This window comes from Eptesicus fuscus, chromosome 6 (genome assembly GCF_027574615.1).
Source record: "Eptesicus fuscus isolate TK198812 chromosome 6, DD_ASM_mEF_20220401, whole genome shotgun sequence".
Lineage (NCBI taxonomy): Eukaryota > Metazoa > Chordata > Mammalia > Chiroptera > Vespertilionidae > Eptesicus > Eptesicus fuscus.
Window position 1 is genome coordinate 9,806,078 of NC_072478.1, and position 23,504 is coordinate 9,829,581.

The window sequence follows — 23,504 nt, forward strand, 5'->3', positions numbered from 1 at the left end:
AAAGCCTCTCGGAGGCATTCCACTGACTACACACAATTAAGTTCAACCCCAGAGGCCACATACATTTCAATTTGGTTCAACACTAAATTACACTTTGTTTCCTCTCCACACAGTGTTTTCCAGCCACACTGAACTTCATGCTATTTCTGGAATGTATTTTCACATGCCAGTTCCTGCAATTCCCTTCACAGGCATGCTATGCTCTTAATTCCCTTCTGCACCTGTTGGGCACTTACTTGTCTTTCAATATGCCTCCTCCTGTACGAATAAGGTCCTGACGCTCCCTGGCAGAGTAAGAGCCCTGAATGCCACCGTCACATCGCACTTCATGCCCCTTCTGCAACCAGTCACACTGTGTGGTGCCCCCTCCACTCAAAGGGCAGGAGTGCCATTCCCTCCCACAGTGCTTGCCTGGACACTGTCAGGCACTCTAAGACTTGAGGAACTCAATGGTATAAATGTTCTCATCTCCTCTAAACTCCCAGGCAACACACATGACAGAAAATGATATACAAACAGAAAGAGTTTTGTGAGAGCTTTAATGGCACAAATGATTATAGCTACAAGTTATACATGTATTGTAAACTGTATATAATGATACAAAGTGCTAACTAAATAGATGAAGAATGCAGAATCACTTTGGCTCAGTTAATTCCAATAATTTCAACAACTGGTTCACTTAAAAATTCATCTGCCTAAGTCTTCAATTTTTAGAACAGTAAATACTTGTACTGCAATCAAAGTAACTTGTTGCACTTTTCAATGTGCAAGTTTGTACAGTTTTACTCTTGACTCTTAAAATATTTGTAAATATTTTAAGCCAGTTTTCATCACACAGTAGAAAAACGAGGCCTGCCTTTTCATCTCCAAATTGTAAACAGGTGTAAAGCTTTTTAAACATGACTCTTAAAATGCCAACTGTTAATTATTGGATTCTCCTTTCCAATCACATAATCTGTTTCTGTTCAACACAAATCTGGGGAGGAGCATAAATATCTGTCCCATAAGCTAGTGCTACCAATAAACACTGCATGGTTCCATCTTACAGAAGTTCTACTGTGACCATGTGATAAATAGGACAAAATTTCACTGGTATTTTTAAGAAAAAGGGCAAAACTAAATTTATTTTCAATGTTGAAAAAATATCATTAATATACCCAAATTCAAATCATACTACTGGTAGAACTGTTACTGAATTTCAAAAGAGAGCGACGCAGTGCCTGTAAAAAGTTGGTCTTATTTTAAGGATAATTTTACTTTTCCCTCCCATAATACCAAACGGCGTATTGTAGCAGTTTAATTATTTAGTTCTCTTAACTTTACCAGCTTTTCCAATTTTATTCAGGCTTTTCAAAATCAGTGGATCATCAGATTTTTGTTCTTCCCAAAGAAATTTAAATATGAACACTTGAAATAAATAGGTTACAGAAGACAAATCAAGTGTTACCAGGTTTAAGAATAAGTAGAAACAAGGTATAATAAAAAGATGTCCAAAATTATTTAGCATCCATTGCTAGAAAGAAACATAAAGTAAAAATAATTCAGAAAACTATTTTGTATATATCATCTTTTTCTTAAAGATAGCTAGCTATATTCCTCAAAAAAAGATAGTCAGAAATTTTTTTTTCTTACTTGGTATGTTATTTCCCACTATAACACGTAAATTTTTAAAAACTTGATGTGAGAGAGTTAGATAGTTTCTGCAAACTGGCAAACCTGGTTGTCAAAGTGTTTTTATTCAAGTCAACCTGATGTACTTTATTTAATGAGCAAATTGCTAGTTTTAAAATTAACAATGGTCTCTAAATATTCAATAGTAATGTCTATATCATAAACAGTAATTATTTATATATAAAACATATAATAGTATCCTTCAGAGTCATGCTGTGTTTTGAAACCCAATAAATCTACTTGAAATAATTGGTAATCCTGATGCTTTCTAACAATTTGGTCCTAAAGCTTCACATTTTAGAAACCAACACACACAAAAAGTATGTCATTGAAGGAAGTTGTTGAGAGTTCTGGAACGTGAGGAGTTTAATGTATCTGAAAAGATGGCTACAAGAGAGAATGACCAGTGCCTGCAGGATCGCAGGAATCGCCGTGGGAAGATTATACAGTAAACATTAAAAAGGAGAGGTCAGAAAAAACAAATGGCATCTTTTCAGAACTGTGTCAAATGTTCCCACAAACCCAGTCTGTTTTCAAAGCTGCACAAGTGCTTGGAATAACTCGGAAACAATTACCTGTGGAGTTTAAAGGCTTCCGAGTGTTCGTGATGCTTCCTGAAATAATATGCCTGTATTTATACCGCAAACTGGACCTCATTCCAAAGCCTCTTCTTAGGAAAAAAAAAAAACTTTTTTTTTTTTAATTTAAAGAAAGTCACGAAAAATTCACATGCAGCTAATAAACACAAAAATACCCAAAACACACACACAAATCCCAAAAGCAATTTCATATTTCTAGGCCTGAGACATTCCTTATCAGAAATAAAGATTCTACACCATAGAAAAGACAGCATTACAACCTACTAGTATTAAAATCTGCTGATGTATTTTAGTTCTTATTCTATTTCACACCCATCATTTATATAGACCGCCTCCTACAAATTAAAAGGTGCCATCAGGAGGCTTAGACAAAGCTGGTTTAAAATAAATTTTTATTGCCCAAGGTATTTTTTTTTCTTGTGTCTTGTATGGGTTTTTTTGTTTTCTTGTGTTTTTTTTTTTAATAACTATAAACTCAAGCTTAGGGAAGCTTGCCTTTGTCTTTAAAAACAAAACAACAAAGCTTTTAAGTCATTTGCTAATCTTATCTTGTTTTATGAGCGAGATGGTAGTCATCTCGAGAGAGTAAAATTTATACCATGAGTGATTCTGGTCTAAGCCTGGTGGCACTAAAAGGAGACAATAGCATTATTGACAAAATTATTATCTGCTGGTGGCATTTGCGGAAAAAAAGCCCTTGCAAATTTCTAAACAACAGTAAACTCTGTTAGGAAATTCTAAAGTCTTACAGGCCCAAAGAGAATGAGGTTAGTAAAATGCCTCAACAGAGTTTGAATAAAATACTGGATTTGAGAGTTACTGGAGCTTGGCTATGTAAAAATAGGACTGTAGGTTGGGTCATGCTTACAATGGTCTCAAGTTCAAATAAACGACTGTGACAATACACCACTTCACAGGGCGCACGTGTTCCGGGGCTCCTGGCCTTCAGTAGGTGCTGGCAGAAGATGTGCTCAGTCGCTTTCCAATGTAGATGCTGAAAGGAAACAAGCGCAAGTTCACCGGCTGTGCAGCTCTGCACCAGCGCCTCCACGGCTCAACTCGAGTGACCACCAACCTCTCAGTCCTTACAAAAGGCTCAAAAGGTCTAAGTGCCCAGTATCCCAGCACCCTCCCTGAAATGCTCACTGACTTACTAAAACTAGTCACCAGCCAGCCAAACTGGTTTAATATGATTACATTTTAACTCATTAGGCAGGCCTGGCCCGCACAGGGGCAGTGACCAGACAAAGGAGAGCTGGAGGGAACAGGCCCATCACAGAGCAAAGCAGAGCCAACCTCCTTTCGATCACTCCTTTGTGGAGACAAAAATCCCACTTTTTTGTAGATTGACATTTCAGATACAAAATATAGTAATATATTAATTATGAAGCTGCCAGTGCTTTAAGAGGGTTCTTACTAACAGCTTAACTCTTAAGGATCAAGAGCCTTATATTACTTTTCTATGCAGAGCAAGTATTTTACCCTTAAATAACATAAGCAGAAGGGAAGTTAAAGAAAATATGGAATTAGCCCCCCCCTCCCCCAGGCACAGTGTAATAAAACCAGCCAACTATTTAAAATACTTTTTTCTACATTCACCTATAACAATAGTTACACTTAGGCCAGCAGGAGAAATAGTCTGGGTTCATGAAAGGAAGAGATACTACAAGGTACAAAAACCAACCTCTTGAAGGCAAATGAACTACTGTGCGGTCAATACTGTGGGGAAATTTCAACTCAACCCGTGCCCCCACACCAATCCCATACAACATTCACACACTCCCTTCCCTCCACAAACACCTTCCTGTTCTGATGTGATCATTGTCCTCAAAAGCAGACCATGCACTCAGAAAGACAAAAGGGTGTGTGGAAAAGCCATGCACGTTTCCATGGTCATGACTATGAACATCTCTCTGGTATGCTGAGCTCCTTAAAGAGGAGCTAAGGGATGATGTGCCTTTTGATTATTATAAAGAGAAAGTGACCCACTGGACATGCTTCAGGAGAATAACAGGTATGTCTTGGAAAATAATTAACAGCGAGTGTTTAACTCCTAAAATCTTTCAAAAATCTATTTCTTCAATTCAAATCAAGAAAAAAAAAGAATTTAAAAGACATGCCTGAAAAATTAATGAATTATAGGTAAATGTGGGATTAATTTTAGAAGAATAAATAAAAATGCTATGAAGAGAAAAAACAACAGTATCCTCAAACAACTTACCAGTTTCACTCAAGGACTATACAATAAAATGGTGTAGCATCCCAGCTGGGATGAGAAAAGTTCCCATCAGCCCCCAAATTTACACACTGAAGATTAGTTTAAGATTTAAATCATCTTGAGTAATGTATAAGCAACACAACAAAACCCAAAAAAGAAAAAATCAGTCATAGATGAGACCACTTAAAATGATCACTTTGGTCCTAGCCAGTTTGGCTCAGTGGATATAGCGTCAGCCCACAGACTGAAGGGCCCCGGGTTCGATTCCAGTCAAGGGCACATGCCCGGGTTGTGGGCTCGATCCCAGTGTGGGGCGTGCAGGAGGCAGCTGATCAATGATTCACTCTTATAATTGATGTTTCTATCTCTCCCTCTCTCTTCCTCTCTGAAATCAATACAAATATATTTTTTTAAAATGATCACTTTGGAAATTAATATGAACACCTATTTTTCAAATAAGAAAATAACTCTACTATTAAAAATGCCTATAAGTATACCAACCTTAGTGATTCTTTTAAACTCATACCCTATTTGCACTAAAACTTTAAAAGCAAAACAATACAAACCACTTTCACATGTATTTCTTTCATCTGGAAATAAAATATGAGGATAAAATGAGCAGGGGAAAAAAAACGCCAAACTGTATGAATTGACCAGTACTTACCCTAGCCCCAAAGCCAAAACATGAGAAAGGAAGAGAGATGGAATGAACACCTTAAGAAATTCCGCAGAGAAAATGCCCCCCTTCTTCATGGCTCCACTTTTCCTCATGCTTAAAGAAACAGAACGTTTAGGGTGCCTGAAGTGGAACTCCCTGGGGGAAGAAACGCAGAAGTAGGGATCAGAAATGCATTTGCTAAAAGTACCTTGGGGACTAGCAGGTCCACTGCATATACAGGCACTGTATCCACTGAAAAACATGTGAGAACTTACTTCGGGGGAATGTTTTCAGGCCTACTGGACCAGTCGGACACCCAGTCTACACTTTTCTTCAAAGCATCAACTTCTCTCTCTCCTTCTGCAACTTCTTCTTCTGACTGTAAAGGAGAATTCAAACTTTAAAAAAGACAAAAAGAAAGACCTGTTCTTCCAATAACAAAAGACAAATCTAGACAGAAAATCATAAGGCTGTACATCAGTCTTTTTATGTAAGAAACATGCCATTTTTCTAAAAAGGCTGACAAAATAATCAAAGATCAGAGTAATGTCTTAAAAAGAACTTGAGTGTTTCACTGTTTTTATATCTAAGCATAAAACATGAACCTGGAACATCAATTAAGCCTCAATAAAAAAAAAAGTGAAAGTGAAAAAAGCATATTTGAGGATATGCTATCTAAAGTGTGGAAAATGTTAATAATTATTGAATCTGGGTGATGCTTATATGAAGGTCCAATGTAATAGCCACTTTACTTTTGTGTTTAAAACTTTTAATAATTAAAAATAAAAGGGAACATATAAAAAAGTACATGCTAACAAATATTAAGTGACAGAAAATAAATAACTTGGAGACTTGATGAGGAAACAAATAATAGTATATATTAAGCATATATTGAGAGATGGGATTCGAAGCACTTTCCATGCATTAACTTTTACCTTGCATCAACCTATAAAAATAGAAACTATTAATATTCCATTTTTATAGATGAGGAAACTGAGATATAAATTCAGTAACTGCCTAAGGTTCCTAAGCAGTAAGCAGCAGGGCCAGAATCCAGACCCAGGCAAAATGTTTCTAGAGCCTCCACTCCTCAGCATTAGGTTTCACTCCCTGGAAGATTTTATTTTTCTAGACAAATCACTATCCAAACATTTCCCCAGGCTTATTCAATACTACTTAAGCCGAAAGTTTTTTGGAATACGTTATTTTATACTGAGTCAGAATTTGCCATCTTTCATATAAAAAAATGAAAAAGGAAACTGTTTTCTTTTTAATAATAATCTAAATTTTTCTGGCCAAGAGCGATCAAATTTTCCAAAAGCTTCTTTCAACAGAACCCACAGGAATGAGACATTCCTAAAAATGACACAGCATTATTTGTTCACTTTTAGGGAATGCGATGCTATGACCTCAAACCAAAGGATCTCAAAGCTAAGAATTGTTTCTGATGTGCTATTTTGTTTAAATGGGGCCGTCTTTGACTAAAGCTTTCATTCTTATCCGTCAGCAGTTATGCAATGCAGAACTTGACATATCTCCGTGATTCTTTTTGACAGGTTCTCTGTGGAATAGCTGCCTGGGGAGGGTAGCTTCAGATACTCTCTAGATACAGATAGTCCCTTTCATTGTCAAGCCAAAAATCCCTGTGGAGCTTTGCTACTCTGTAGTATCATTCTTATTTTGTTCCGCCAGACTTGGCAAATTCCACTGGATGACACAATGTAGCCTGTAGGATTAAGCTTTTCCACTGGGTATTGAGATTACTCAGAATCATGAGTTGGCTCTTAAGAGTAAATCTAAAAAATCCCAAATCAAAAACCATAAATTGTTACAATTTATTTATAGATCAGCTTGTGTACACACAATGTCTGACTATATTCAACACACTGCAGGTCTTTCCTGTTACCTTTCCAGCTTTGATCTCACATGTCTCTCTCTAAAACCGCTCCAAGGTTTTAGGCTTAAATTTGTGAACGAGGTAGTATTTCATCCTTTGCAGGAGAATGAAAATGTAATAAAGTGTTTTGTTCTACTTTTTAAAAAGGTATACTTTTCTCTCAGATGAGTTTAAAATCGGGATCATAAGCTCTCCAGCTCTCCTCAGTACCAGCCCTGTGCTTCCTTCTATTCATCTTAAATTTTCCCGTTTTAGGTTTTAAATTGTCTTCCAACTCTGAGAATTCCAGAATATGGTAAAAATGCACTTATTCTAATTAAATAAAAGTCACCCTTTCAACCGAATCAATAACCCTCTCTCTACACCTACTCAGGTAGCAGATGATCATCCTGGCCTGTCCTCAGGTGGAAGGCCCTTCCCTTCTACTCACTTACACGGTCCTTCTCTGGCTCACCTCGTTTTTAGGTCTCTAAGCATGGACAGTAAACTGCATACGGTGGGGTCCATGTTCAAGTAAACCACAGTTTACAAAAGGGAAAAGGGAGGACAATTTCAGTTTCTATCATATTCCAAAGATACCCAACCCTGGGTAGGCCTCTTTGGTCCCAGAAACACACTGCAAAAATGCCTTCAAGAGACAATCTATGGTCCATAACTGCTACAAAACTGAGACTCTTAAGGACTATCATCCTAAAAGTATAGTTTGAATGACCTTTTGCCTAAATGCATTACACCTTGGGCTTCCTCATACTGTAAGTCACCAGACATGTTTTAGTTCATTCTCAAGACCTTGTGCGCTCTCCTGAAATCAATCCCATTCATTGACTTACTGTAGTGGAAGGAACAGGGGTCACAGGCTCAGACAGCCCTCGTTTCAATCTGGCTCTATCACTTACTTGCTTTGTAATCTTAGATAAGCAGCTTAATTAAGACAAAGCCTCACCTTTCCCATTTGTTCATGGATATAATAGCACCTCTTTCACTGAACTGAGAACATTAAATGTGGGAAAAATTTAAAAAAATAAATTTAGCACCAATAATATATCTAATATACCTTTCCTTCCTCCTCCTAGAAAAGGCTAAAAATGTCATGTTCCTCATATAGACACATAAAAATATTTACTAAGAGCAAGTACCGTAATAGTCTCTTGTTAACTGTTTTTAACTGTTTCCGAACCCTAAACTTGCTTCTCATTCATGAAAAAAAATTCCACTCTCCCAACCCCTCAAGTGATTAATTTTAAATTATCATTTCTGCAATTCAAAAAAAATTTTAACCCGGCTGGCATGGCTCAGTGCTTGAGCATCGACCTATGAACCAGGAGATCACGGTTCAATTCCTGGTCAGGGCACATGCACCTGTTGACCCTCAGTGGGGGCATGCAAGAGACAGTCAATCAATGATTCTCTCTCATCATTGATGTTTCTCTCTCTCCCTCCCCCTCCCTTCTTCTCTGAAATAAATAAAATTTAAAAGAAACAACAGTTTAAATGGCCTTTTGAAAGTTAAAATAAATGGTACCACTGGTATTTCCCTCACTAGAAGTCTCCCTCTAAAAGATACAATATAGAAGTCAGTGTAGGAAGCGGTAATAGGGTTAAGCCTCGGACTGACCTGCTGGCAAAGTCACAAACAAGTCCCAAGCTTGGAAGGGCACAGTCCTCTAAGCATAATTAAGCTTGATCCTGTAACTGATCCCTAGATCTTTCCTGGGTAGCTAGTGGGCTGTGGGAGGGGCAGCAAGTGCTGCCAAAACAAGTGAAACTTACAACAACATTGTCAATTGCCTTGTTTGTCCCTGATTATAAATAAAGCCTCAGCTTTGCAGTCTGGATCTGTTCTGTGGCCTCAGCCAGGCACAGAAAGATCCACCCAGGCTCCCAGCTTCATGAATCTATTTCTGCATCTTGTTTTCTTTATTTCTATTATTTCTCAATCCCTGGCCGCCTCCATTTAGAACCGGTTCGTTCATCTCTCTTTCCATGCGGGACGCGGAAAAGGGAGATCCCCGCCATGTTTGGCCCCCGCCGCATCAGGCCCCCGCAAGTCAGACTGTTTTTCCAAGCACGGAACCCTGTTTAAACTGACTGACCTGATTAGTAATACTGCTTACTAAGGGCTTGATGAGAACCAAAGTTCTTTTAGGTACTTGTTTCTGAATAGGGATCACACTAGCAATGCTATGATAACCTGACACAGAGGCCAAAAGTCTTACTTTTTCAACTCTAGACGTCCACTTAAATTCAATTGTCAGTTAAGCCTAATTGTACACCAGCTACTCCATGAACCAGGCAAGAGAGCACTTATCATAGTGTTCCATTAGGTTATTAGGTGGATTATTAGAGGAAAAGAAGTGTATGTGGAGGATGAGGGAGATCTGTCAAATAAATAATTGGGAAATACAGATTTCTTTATTGCAGGAACTGTCAGAGCCTTTAATATGTTACCACCTGCTGTGACTAATGGTGTGGGAGGGTGAGGAAGCCCAGGTCTGCATTATTTTCCACTTATTTGACTTCAGAACTACCTTACGGAGCTTTCCATTGAGCAAATGTTCCTCAAAACACATTTGGAAAAGGCTAGTTTTCAACATATCTGTATAAAAGACATCATGGATTGAGGACATTTTTCTCGAGACAGACTACAGCAAAGAATTAACTTCATTTCTCTATCTTGGGATTTCTTAGCACACGTCTGCCATGGAAACTTCACAGACTTTCCTCTTCATTGTTATAGTTTACTGCATATGGCCAACGGACATACAAAAGCCAGCAATTCAACAAGTCCAATCAGACATCTTCCTATCTGAGAGCTTTGCTTCTACATAAGCTTCTCTGCAGAATAAAGTTCATCATAAAATAAATTTGTATCCAATTCCAGAGGTTTCCCAGGTTTCAGAGAACAGCACAAATAGAGCATAGTCAAGGTAGGAATAAATCGTGCAGCATTCTTTAACAAAGAATGCTAGGTGAATCCCAGACAACATGCAAATATTTCTAGTGCAAAGGTTTAAGACACTGTACAGTGAGAACCCCACAATGCAAAGTTTTTATTAGAATTTATTTAAACATTCATTTAATATATATTTTCAGACGCCTTAACACAAGAGAAAAGGACAATGATTCCTGTCCTCAAAATTTACACTCTGACACTTTTAGGTGACCTGACATATCAATAAAGTTAAGGGTTGGCTATGAACATTCTAAATCACTAACAATTATTTACTTACTAGAGGCCCAATGCACGAAATTCGTGCAAGAGTAGGCCTTCCTTCCCCCGGCTGCCGGCACTGGCTTCCCTCTACACCCAGAACCCGGGCTTCCCTCTGGCATCCGGGACCCGGGCTTCCTTCCGGCCGCCAGCAGGCACCCAGGACCTGGGCTTCCTTCCGGCCTCCGGCAGGCACCGGGACCTGGGTTTCCCTCGCACCCCAGCTTTGTCCGGAAGGTCGTCTGGAAGGACGTCTGGTCTAATTAGCATATTACACTTTTATTATTATAGACTAGTAGCCTGCACACGAATCCGTGTGCCAGTAGCTCTCTGCGGGGCCTGGCCACTCCGCGCCCGCTGCCCAAAGGCTCTCTGCAGCTCAGAGGCCCATCCACGCCAGAGGCCCATCCATGGCCAGGCACAGAACACTTGCCTTGTCGCCACGGCAACGAAGCAAGCATTCTGCCAGGCTGCTCACGCTGCCTGCTCTCAGCAGCTGCCCCCCAGGGACTGGGGGACTCCAGTGGGGCTGAGAGGACTGGGCGCCTCCATCTTTGTGATGGAGTGATGGTTAATTTGCCTATTACCCTTTTATTAGATAGTATCATAAATTTATAATATAAACCTTTATAAGCTTCCAATACTATATTCATCTATATTTCCAACAATGTCAACTCCTACTGAACTGCATTTATCTTCTTTAACTTAAGGAACCTACATAATTTAGATCAATATTTTCCTAGCTGTTGAAATTCACCTCAAAAGTCATTGTTTTCATTTCAGACACAGAATATCTGGTTCTACAATAACCTTTCTTTTCATTTATTTTGTTACCTTAAATAAGATAAGTCTTGGTTTTCTATTTATAAACTAGAGGCCCGGTGCACAAAATTCGTGCATGGGGGGAGGGGAGTGTCCCTCAGCCCAGCCTGCACCCTCTCCAATCTGGGATCCCTCTCACAATCCAGCACTGCTGGCTCCCAACCACTCGCCTGCCTGCCTGTCTGATTGCCCCTAACCACTTCTGCCTGCCAGCCTGATCACCCCTAACCACTCCCCTGCCAGCCTAACTGACGCCTAACTGCTCCCCTGCCAGTCCGATTGCCCCTAACTTTCCTCCCCTGCTGGCCTGGTAGCCCCCAACTGCCCTCCCCTGCAGGCCATCTTGGGGCAGCCATCTTGTGTTGGAGTGATGGTCAATTTACATATTACCTCTTTATTATATAGGTTTCCAGAAAGTAGCCTGGAATACTGAAATGATACATCATAGACAAGAATTTTCCAATTTTTTTAGGGTGATTTCCTCAAATTTTCAGTTGTAAAGGAGCACAACAAGGACTTTATCATCCTCAGTGAATTCTAAAATCAGAAACTGAGTAACTTAAAACAGCTCCAAACTATTTTTTTAAGTCTTCTTATTCTGTATATATATATTGATTGATTTCAGAGAAGAAGGGAGAGAGGGGATAGAAACATCAATGATGAGAATCACTGATTGGCTGCCTCCTGCCTACTGGGGATCGAGCCCGCAACTTGGGCATGTGCCCTGGACTGGAATCGAACCCGGGACCCTTCAGTCCACAGGCTGACGCTCTATCCACTGCGCCAACCAGCTAGGGCAAGTCTTCTTATTTTTTAATATATTTTAGCTCAACATACTTAGAAGAGGCTTGTATTTTCCCTAATTATTTATTGTGAATCATAAAAATAAATTATCACACACACAAACACACATACACACCTGAGAGCTATGGTCCCTGCTGGTGTGCATTTCCACATCAAACATAATTTGCCCATCTTCTTGTGGGGAAGGGCTAGAAGAAAAAGAATTGAGCCATTAGTTTTCATTCCATTTCTTCAAATAAATTAGCCTCTACTGGAAATTAGAAAATTGAAAGTTACAGTAGTATGGCTTTGAAAAGCAGCAAATCAGAAGTATACAATAACCCCATAAAAGAAAAAAATGAAATTGAGCACTTTTACTTCCAAAATGTTCTGGAATTTTTCAGTGGTGATACATTTCTTTACAATGATAACTTTGTAAAGGAAATTACATACAGACACAAGACTGTCACATTTTATTTTTACTTTTTTCCCAATAAAGGTAAAATGATCTTTAAATTCAGAGACCTCATTTGAATTCTTTGTCTCAACATTCCTTCATCATTAAATAATTCAGCAGCAGCAGTTCTTAAAGTGTGAAAACAGTTTTCAAAGTGTATTCGAGGTTAAAACTGCTTTCATAATACTATTAAATTAATTTGCCATTTTCATTCTCTCATGAATGTACAGTGAAATTTTCCAAAGGCCTCATGTGTGATATTATAACAGATAGAATGCAAAAGCAGATGAGAATCCAATTGTTTTCTATTAAGCCATGTATTAAAGAGATTTGCAAAAATGTAAAACAGTGCCACTAGTCCTAATTTTTTTGCTTATAAAAATAGTTATTTTCCATTTAAAAAGTTAATTATGTTAAAATATAATCGTTTATTATTTTGAATTAATGAATACATATTTTTTTATTTTCTCAGTTTTAATTTCTAATATAGTAAGTACCAAAATATATTGCCCACAAAAACAAAAGCTTTGGGGTCCCTAATAATATTTAGGAATGTAAAGAAGCACAGAGACCAATGATGTGACTTGGTGGCTGAGTGTTGACCTATGAACCAGGAGATCATGGTTCAATTTCCAGTCAGGGGGTGCATGTCCAGGCTGCTGGCTCGATCCTCAGGAGGGGTCATGCAGGAGGCAGCTGATCAACAATTCCCTCTCATCATTTCTCTCTCTCTCTCCCTCCTCTCCCTTCCTCTCTGAAATCAATAAAAATATATTTTAAAAAAAGAGAACCACTATTCTACTTATTTCAGAAATATTTGCTTTGAGATATTTCAGTGAATTAGGTAAGCATATTCATTAGATAAGCATATATATATTCATATATATGTATACATATGAATATATAACCTTTAATGAAAAATACAAAATATAGTCCCAGAACTACAAAAATTTACAGATGAATTTTTAGACAAAAACACATAATCATGAACTATACCTCATACAATGGATGAATATAAGGTACTAAGTTCTATTCTTAGCTTTATCCATGATACCTTGTGCAATTCCACAGCAAGTCTCTAGGTCTTTCACTACAATACCTCGCCCCCAAATCTAAATTCAAATAGGGATGAAAAATGCTCTAGGCTGAGAGAGCCTCGGCTAGGGGAACCAAGATGGCAGTATAGGTAAACACCTGAACTTGCTGCCTCGCACAACCACACCAAAACTACAACTAAAAGACAAAACGGATATCATCCAGAACCACGGAAGGCTGGCTGAGTGGATGTTATACAACTAGAAGGAAAGAGAAAAGCGCAATGAGACTGGGAGGAGGTGCGGAGGTGCGGAAACAGGCTGGAAACTGGGTACCCTGTTGTCTTTTTCAATCAGGAGGAAGAAACAAGCTCCCGACTGCTCTGAACTCCAGTTCCGGGCGAGACTCTGGGGACCCAGACTCATACGGGGAGAAACTGGACCGTCTGGCATCGGGTTGGAACATGAGGGCGGCTTTCTCTCAGAGATGCTTGCAGTGATCATTGTTCCTGCACGGTGCCGCGGGACACAGAGACCCCGGGATCGCTTCAGGGCAGGGCTGATGGGCAGCCATTCCTGTTTGCTCCACCCTGGTGACTTCCTGAGACCCCACCCCACCCAATTTACAACCCTACCCAAGCTGTGTGCAGAGGCTTTTGCATATGAATGGCCTGGCCTTTTGCAATCTAAAACCTAACAAACTGCAGCTGGGTCAGAGAGCCCCAGAGCTTCCAAAAGAAGGCCCAAGGCTACACAGCAGCTTGCATTGCTTCACAGCTGGACCTCATCTGGGCACCTCCAAACCCCAAACAAAGAGGAGGAATCTGAAGAGCTCTCTGCAGCTCCTGTTGGCTGGCCTCAGGCAGTGGCTGACTTTGCACCTCCTTGGAGATCCAAGAGCCAGTGAACCCAGTGGTCAGAGTGAGACCATCTAGATCACAATTCTTCACATCCATAAGAGATACACTCAGGGGGCAGACTCAGTGAGCGCCAAAGCCCCACTGAAGCAAGTCCTGCCCCATAAGGGTGTCTCCAGCACAGATGTTCTCCCATTGTAGACACAACTGGTCCTCACAGCCAACTGGCCTGGAGGTCAATTCCTCCCAGTGATACCAACAGCAATCAAGGCTTAACTACAACAAGACTATGCACATAGCCCACAAAGGGGTACACCAAAAGTGTCCACCTCAGGTAACTGGGGCGGCTGAGCCACTGGGCCCTATAGGACACCTGCACACACAGCCACTCTTTCAACACAGGGAAGCAGCCAAAATGCAGAGACAAAGAAACAGGTCACAAATGAAAGAAATGGAGGAAAGCAAACTACTGGATATAGAGTTCAAAACCACAGTTATAAGGTTACTCAAGAATCTTCTAGAAACCTCCAAGAAATTAAGTGAGATCCTCAAGGATATGAAAAAGAACCAATCAGAAATTAAGCATACACTGACTGAAATAAAGAATAATATATAGAGATCTAACAGCGGACTAGAGGATCCCAAGAATCAAGACAAAGATTTGAAATACAAAGAAGCAAAAAACACCCAACCGGAAAAGCAAAAAGAAAAAAGAATCCAATAATATGAAGTAGTGTAAGAAGCCTCTGGGACAACTTCAAGCATACCAACATCCGAATTATGGGGGTGCCAGAAGAGAGAGAGCAAGATATTGAAAACCTATTTGAAGAAATAATGACAGAAAACTTCCCCTACCTGGTGAAAGAAATAGACTTACAAGTCCAGGAAGTGCAGAGAACCCCAAACAAAAGGAATCCAAAGAGGACCACACCAAGACACATCATAATTAAAATGACAAGGGCAAAAGACAAAGAGAGAATCTTAAAAGCAGCAAGAGAAAAACAGTTACCTATAAGGGAGTACCCATACGACTGTCAGGTGATTTCTCAACAGAAACTATGCAGGCTAGAAGGAAGTGGCAAGAAATATTCAACGTGATGAATAGCAAAAACCTACAACCAAGATTACTCTACCCAGCAAAGCTATCATTTAGAATTGAAGGTCATATAAAGAGCTCCACAGATAAGAAAAAGCTAAAGGAGTTCATCACCGCCAAATCAGTATTATATGAAATGCTGAAGGGTATTCTTTAAGAAGAGGAAGAAGAAGAAAAAGATTATGATAAAAATTATGAACAACAAAGTGACAACAAATACATATCTATCAACAAGTGAATCTAAAAATCAAGTGAATAAAAAATCTGACGAACAGAATAAACTGGTGAATATAATAGAATCAGGGGCATAGAAAGGGAGTGGACTGACAATTCTCGGGGGGAAAGGGGTGTGGGGGGTGCGGGAAGAGACTGGACAAAAATCGTACACCTATGGACGAGGACAGTGGGGGCGGGGTAAGAGCGGGGGGTGGGGGTGGGAACTGGGTGGAAGGGAGCTATGGGGGAAAAAAGAGGAACAACTGTAATAATCTGAACAATAAAGATTTATTTTTAAAAATGCTCTGGGCTTAACTTGCTCAAAGGAATAAGTATTAACTATTAAAGTTGTCATGAGCATGTGTACAATGTTAATATATAGAGTTGTTGGTTAGACTGACTCAAAAATAAGTAAGGTCACCAGAAATATACTAGACTGATTAAGCCTAGGTTGACAAAGGAGATTCTTAAATGAAGATAAGAAAAAAGCTACTTCTGTATCAAACAAACATATTAATGTATTTAGAAATGTTTGCCTTGAACTAGAAATCCCAGGCTATGGCACAGAAACCGAGTAGAGCAAGGTGCTCTTGTTGTCCCCAGTTATTGTCATTATGCTCATAACTCTGTTGGGTTCACAGCCAAAAGCCAAGTGAGGGCCAGCTTTACACAGCCAAGACCAGGTCGAGGCAGGCGCATGACCAAGTCCGACAGAAGCCCTGCTCTACTTCCACGCTCTTCCTTACCCTTGGCACCCATCTCACTCAAAAAATACTAAACATTTCACTGGTGAACTGCTTACTACTCCTAACAATTTGGAATGCATTAGAGCTTCAATCCTGGCTCCTGTTAAGATTAGCTGGAGAGATTTTAATATCTTCTCATGTTTCTACCCCTCCCCTGACAACAAGATGAGAACCTCCAGGGCTGTGCACTGGTATTTTTAAAAGTTCCCTGGGTTCACATCCCCAGTGCGGGGGGTGTGCAGGAGGCAGCTGATCGATGTTTCTCTCTCATCGATGTTTCTAACTCTCTATCCCTCCCCCTTCCTCTCTGTAAAAAATCAATAAAAATATATTTTAAAAACTTAAAAAAATAAAAGCTCCCTGGGTGAATCTAGCATGTAGGTTGAAAACTCCTACAACAGGGTGGAACACAAAGCAAAACACATAGCAGTTATCTTCTAACAACCACCACAGTGACAAAAATATATCTACGGAATCATTTTTAAACTGAAAGTATATATAAATTAGCTTTGGTACCAATACCCAGAAATCCTAAAACTTTTCCACCTACAAGAAATACTTCTTAACAACTTCAAATAGAGAGATGCATGACAATTCAAATGACATGAATTATGAAGACTCTTTTAAATATTCAAGAGTGTTAGTCAGATATCCCAAAAGTATTACTGAGCTAGAGTTCCAGGCCTCCTCTGAAAGATGGCCAGTAACCCAGAGCCTGTAGATACATAAGCTGAGGGACAGGAAAGTGTTAAAAAGCATTTGCCACCCCTCACTTCACATGCTTAGAAACCCAACTGAAACACAATCATGCAAAGGTGACTTCATATTCAATTACAAGTATAACTGCAACCATCCTATATAATAAAAGCCTAATATGCAAATCGACTGACCAGCAGAATGACCAGTCGCTATGATGCATACTGACCACTAGGGGGCAGACGCTCAATGCAGGAGCTGCCCCCAGCGGTGGTGGCAGGGGGCAGGGTCGGCAAGCGGGTGGCGCCAGGCCAGCCAAAGTGGGTGCCAGTGGGGGCCCCCCGATTGCCCCGCCAGTCATCCCGCAGAGAGAGGTGACTGGCGGTGGCAGTGGGGGGCTGGGCCGGCGAGCAGGGGGTACCAGGCCAGCCAAGGTAGGTGCCAGTGGGGGCCTCCCAATCGCCCCACCAGTCACCCTGCAGATCGGCCCTGGTCACCGGCCAGGCCTAGGGACCCTATCCGCGCACGAATTTCGTGCACCGGGCCTCTAGTAAATGAAATAAGATGACCAGAGGGTCTGGGAGAGGCCAAGCGTCCCTGGGTCCGGGCGAGACCATGTGTCCCTGGATCCGGGTGAGGCCTCGTGCACCTAGGCCCGGGTGAGGCCACGTGCCCCTGGGGCTGGGAGAGGCCAAGCGTCCCTGGGTCCGGGTGAGACCATGTGTCCCTGGATCTGGGTGAGGCCTCGTGCACCTAGGCCCGGGTGAGGCCACGTGCCCCTGGGTCTGGGAGAGGCCAAGCGTCCCTGGGTCCGGGTGAGACCATGGGTCCCTGGATCCGGGTGAGGCCTCGGACACCTAGGCCCGGATGAGGCCACGTGCCCCTGGGTCTGGGAGAGCCCAAGCGTCCCTGGGTCCGGGTGAGACCATGTGTCCCTAGATCCGGGTGAGGCCACGTGCCCCTTAGTCCAGGTGAAGCCGTGCCCCTGGGTTCGCCGAGACCAAACCAGAGGGAGTCGGACCTCCGTTACCACCATTTGTCCACCATCCAGAGCTGAGGGGTCAGTGCTGACATGTACAGATAAGGAACTGGTGGACATTGAAATTGGGTCTCAAAAGAACTGTTGGTCCAGAAAGAAACTCACTACAGACTGATCCATCTGCCTGTCAACATAACTATTATTGCTCGTCTCACATTCAGTTCTCATAAGTATATATCTAGTGACATATGATCTCGCTCATCTAGGGGAAATGATGAACAACATAGACTGAGGAACAAGAACAGAACCAGAAGCAAGGAGGCATCGATGGGACTATCAGGCCTCAGAGGGAGGATAGGGGAGGGTGGGGAGAGGGGGAGAGTTCAACCAAAGGACTTGTGTGCATGCATATGAGCCTATCCAACGGTTAAGTTCAACAGGGGGTTGGGGCATGCGTGGGGAGGGGGGGGATGGGAATGGGGGGATGAGGACAAATATGTGACACCTTAATCAATAAAGAAATTAAAAAAAATAAAAAAATAAAAAAATAAAAAAAAAATGACCAGAGAGGCAAGCGGGTGACTTGTTTTCTGCTCAATGACAGCACAGTGAACAACAGATGAAGGAACATACTGGTGCCAATGATCAAGGGTCTCCTACTTGAATGGATACTGAAAGCCCATCAGCAGGGCCATAATAAGCAGGAAACTACAGAAACTACCAGGGAGTTCCATGATATGCATGTAATACCTTTACTTTCTTTTTTGTGCTATGTTTTATTGTACTTTGCTTTACTGCATTTTAAAAGGTTGTGTATTTTACAAATTGAAGACTCGACCCTCCACCAGCACAAGGATTACCAGTACAACTGGCTTTATTGAGATACTAGCTTTATTGCGATGGTTTGGAACCAAACCTGTAATATCTCTGAGGTATTCGTACAATATAAACTTCATTCTGAAAGACACACTAATGCTGTCATGATTGGAATCAAAGGCAAGCTGCTCAGAAAAGAGCTATCTGCTCTCCTTCTGCTTCTTGACCGGAGCCATCCCAGGCTCTTTAAAAGCACAGGAGTAAGTCAGAGATGAGGTGGGGTGGCGGGGTGCACACTGTGCCACAGAGACAGCAAACCAATCCTCTGCTGCCTTGTTAACATCAGTGGATCATAAGACACCCAGGAACTTCAAAACATGACTTACCTCAGTTAATCCTTTTATACTTTTTAAAAAAATAAGTAATAATACGTGCTACACACACAATTTTTACAAAGTACAAATATATTCAGAAGAAGAAAAATCTGTAATTCCATCCCCTAAAGTAATCAGTTTATATATTTTTTAATTTTTTATTTCTTTTTGGAGAGAGAGGGAGAGAGACCAGGAGAGAGAGAGAGAGAAACATCGATTTGTTGATCCACTTGTTCTATTTATGCATTCATTGGTGATTCTTGTATGTGCCCTGACTAGGGATTGAACCCGCAACCTCAGCGTATCAGGACAACACTCTAACCAACTGAACTACCCAGCTAGGGACCATTGTTTTCATTTTTAAATGTTTCTTTAACCTTTTCCTGGGCATTTGCATTTTCTACATGGCTGATACCAGTTAATTAACCAGAAGATCATCCAGTACCCCATCGTGCTATAAGTATGGCTGTCACTGATCTAAGAATTGTTAAATGATACCAGTGTGTCATTGAATATCTAGTTCCTCTGAAAAACAGAGATGCTTATACTGAAAATAAACTAATAGCTCAGTTTCATTCTACACATACATTCCTCTATATTCTTATTGTTTTAATATTTTATTGATTTTTTACAGAGAGGAAGAGAGAGGGATAGAAAGTTAGAAACATCGATGAGAGAGGAACATCGATCAGCTGCCTCTTGCACACCCCCTACTGGAGATGTGCCCGCAACCAAGGTACATGCCCTTGACCGGAATCGAACCTGGGACCCTTGAGTCCGCAGGCCGACGCTCTATCCACTGAGCCAAACCGGTTTCGGCTCCTCTATATTCTTATTGTTTCACCATAAAAAGTCCTTAATCAGTGGAATTAGTTTCTCTAACTTAGAGAAAAATGAGGTCTAAAATAAATCTTCCTCAGATAAAACAGAACGGCCTTCAAAATGAACTATCTTTACAGACTTGGTCGGTGCTTCCACCATGCAAATACTGTTCTAACTTGAACCAACTTGCAGTTCCTGTGACGCAAACATTTACTGTGTGTCTACTACACGCCAGCACCATCACTGTGAGAGTACAAAGGAGATGAAACACGACCCCAGCCTTTTGGAGCCTCACAATCTAGAAGGGAGGACAGATATACACAGAGATAACTATATTCAAGGCAGAATGTGATCTGTGAAACAGGGACACAAAAGATAAAAGAAAATGGGAGAAAGTTAGATTAATTTTATAAACAAACATTTACGCCATTGACTTTTTTCAAAGATTTTTTTTATTATTATTGATTTCCAGAGAAAGAAGAAGAAAAGGGGGGGAGAGAGAGAGAGAAACATCAATCGGCCACCTCCTGCATTCCGCCCCTACCCCTCCCCCCCCCGAATCCCAAGGATCAAGTTCACAACCCAGGCACGTGTCCTGACCAGGAATCGAACCAGCAACCCCTCAGTACATGGGATGATGCCCAACCAATTGAGCCACACCGGCCAGGGGTATGCCACTGACTTTTAAAATGATAATCATCTAAATATGATACAGTCTGATAAGGAAACTGCCTTAATATGAGGGAAAACAATGGGCACTCAAGTACTTGTCAATTAGCTGTCTGATTTTAAATACACATGCTGTAATAAATCGGCTGTCATATTTTCCCATTTATTTTTCCTAATGGGAATTAACCTTGTAACCCATCTGTTTTCTGAATTCTACCAAAACATGGATCTCACTTACCTGTCACAGTGAGAACTGCCTCTTGAACTACTCTGTCCTGATTCATGTTGTGCATCCAAAAGAATCTTCTCCATGTCTCCATTGTGGATAGAGGATGAGGAAGGGACGTGCTCCAGTCCCCCATTTTTCCCATTGCCATTATCATTACCGTTGCTGCTGTTCATGGGTAACTCCACCCAGGAACCTGTTGGACAAGTCAGATAACTTGTTAAGCACAGCAGAACTGAAATCTGTCATGTGCACACAGATGTGAATATGGCGACTTCAGATAAGAAGTCTTATTCGCCTCAAACCAAACGCAAAACGTATTCTGAGACAGCTAAACAAGAAGCAATAAAAGTTTACAAATCTACATAGTTCTGTTCCTGAAGCAGCTCATGCAATCAACCAAATTAGAAAAAATTGAACTCTAAAACTAGTAAATGTGTCCTTCAGCCAGTTTTCTTTCTGGTTAAAGCTTAGTTTATATACAATAAACACTATTGGAAATTTTTAGGTTGCTTTTCAAAAAATAGCTACTTTATATCTAGACAGGCTACTTACCTTTTTATATTTTAGTTTACACCTTTTACATAGTCTACCTCAGCTATTTAGTTGTATCCTCTCCACAAATAACATCAATATATGACAGTTTCATAAAGATCATCTAGTAAGTAAGTTAACAACTGTGTCCTAATTAGCACAAACTACTGAGAAGCTCCTAGAGAAGCAACTTAAATGCAATCATAAAAATCTCAACTTGTGTACAGATCTGGAGCACAAAATTAATGCAGCTGGCTCTCAACTAAATCAGGTGACAGTGCTAACAAAATCTGAAAAAAATAAAATAAAAAAAAGGCTGCACCTCTATTCCACAAATTAGTTTCTTTTTTCCCTTTATATCTCATACCTTCTATTCTTACTCCTTTATGCGCTAAACATACCTTGTAAGAACTTGTCTCTTCTCTCTTCTCTCGCACAAGTTACTACCTTCTAGATTTTTCATTAAGCCTCATTGGTGTGGGGGGAGAAATAACTGCTCATCTGCTACAGGCAACACTGAAGTTTTCTCAGGGGAACGGTCGAAGGGGGCGGAACCACAGAAAAGGGGATGTGGCCCTGGTAATGTAGATAGGTCTAAAAAATATTTATTGGCTTAATCAGTTTGCTGAACACATGAAGGTGTTTTCATTTTAACAAGAATTTACAATAGTAGCCAATAAGTCAAGTTCACACAAAAAAAGAGATAGTAATGTATTTTTTCTTCCGCAATTTCCATTCCTTACAATAAATTTTGTTTTGGAAATCGTCACCATGCAGGTTGATGGGGCCACTGCTCTAAACTCTCAGCAAAAGCATTAGAGAGAGTTCTGTGATTGAACAGTATTCCATCAGCAAATCAGAATAATCACCCAAATAAGATTCAAACCCTAAAGGCACTCTAAATGAGGTGAGGACTATTCCAGATCTAGAAGTGAGCTCAACAACATCCTGATGTGAAGGGAAAGCTCAAAGGCATACTTGACTGGAAATATGACTCCACCCCTTACTATCTACTAGTATCTGACTTTCTGACTTTGAATTTCCTCATTTGTAAAACAGAGGTGATAATAACATAGTACCTACCTCCCAGGGCTATTGTGATGATTAAATATAGGAACACTAGAGGCCCGATGCACGAAATTTGTGCAAGAGCAGGCCTTCCTTCCTCTGACTGCCGGCACCGGCTTCCCTCTGGCACCCTGGACCCGGGCTTCGTGGCCCCGGCTTCATCCAGAAGGTCAGCCGGTCTAATTAGCATATTTATTATTATAAATAGGTAAAGCTACTACTAAACAGTAGCTGCTCAGTCACACACTAGTTAAAAGAGTTTATATTTGTCCCTAGCCTGGTAGCTCAGTCATCCCTATACACCAAGATTACGGGTTCGATCCTGGTCAGGGCACATACAAGAATCAACCATTGAATGCATAAATAAGTGTAACAACATATCAATGTTTCTCTCTCTATCTCAAATCAATAAAGAAGAGTTTATATTTGTAAATTACTTAGAACAGTGTTTGCTAAATAAAAAAGAAGTGATCTTTTCCTTCCTTTCCCTCTGAGGCAGTCCTAGGGTTGTCACAGTTCCATAATTATTACTAATTCTTTGAGACTATATTGCCCAGCAACACAGTTACATGGCGTCTCCATGGCATTATTCTATGTGCGCACAAAAATGTACACAGACTAGATAGAACTCAACATGGGTTAACAAATTCAACTAGCAAAGCTAAGGCAGATTTAACACTGAATATTTAACTAAATATTTGGAGTGCCTCCAGAGTTAAGAAATATGTCAAATGCATCCCTAAATTTAGAGCTGGGCAAAATATTTTAACTGGAAAGAGAGGCAGAGAAAGAGAGAGGTATATGATATCAACTGTTGGTTGTTTTTTTTGTTGTTTTTTTTTCTGCTTTCACTGTTTCTGGGATTTTCAAACTTATTTTAGAACCAGTTCTTGTACAGAAGCCCAATGTGTACAATTAACAAAAACAAATAAAAGGCCGGAGCTACTCTGGCAGAATCAGAACTAAATAACCAGGAGTTCCAGATGGGTCTCTGTGGAAGCCAGTGTTCCCTAAAATATAATTAATGTTCACTTGAAGTAGCTAATTAAAGAGAA

The 23,504-nt window shown here is 40.5% G+C and overlaps 1 protein-coding gene across 3 annotated transcripts in view; it reads right to left on the reverse strand.

Moving 5' to 3' along the window:
* Positions 1-520: 520 nt before the first annotated feature.
* Positions 521-23,504, reverse strand: part of BNIP3L (BCL2 interacting protein 3 like) — a 30,830-nt gene continuing 7,846 nt past the window's right edge. Inside the window, exons 2-6 of one of the 3 annotated variants that reach the window (XM_054717204.1) lie at positions 20,860-21,043; positions 11,996-12,068; positions 5,422-5,525; positions 5,203-5,302; positions 521-3,264 (exon numbers count right to left, since the gene is read on the reverse strand). In XM_054717204.1, the coding sequence (XP_054573179.1) occupies positions 3,052-3,264; positions 5,203-5,302; positions 5,422-5,525; positions 11,996-12,068; positions 20,860-21,043 (674 nt within the window). In that variant the 3' untranslated portion in view covers positions 521-3,051. Of the gene's footprint in view, positions 3,265-5,152; positions 5,303-5,421; positions 5,526-11,995; positions 12,069-20,859; positions 21,044-23,504 lie in introns of all 3 variants that reach the window. The other 2 variants (XM_008151453.3, XM_028160595.2) reach the window with 2 other exon arrangements.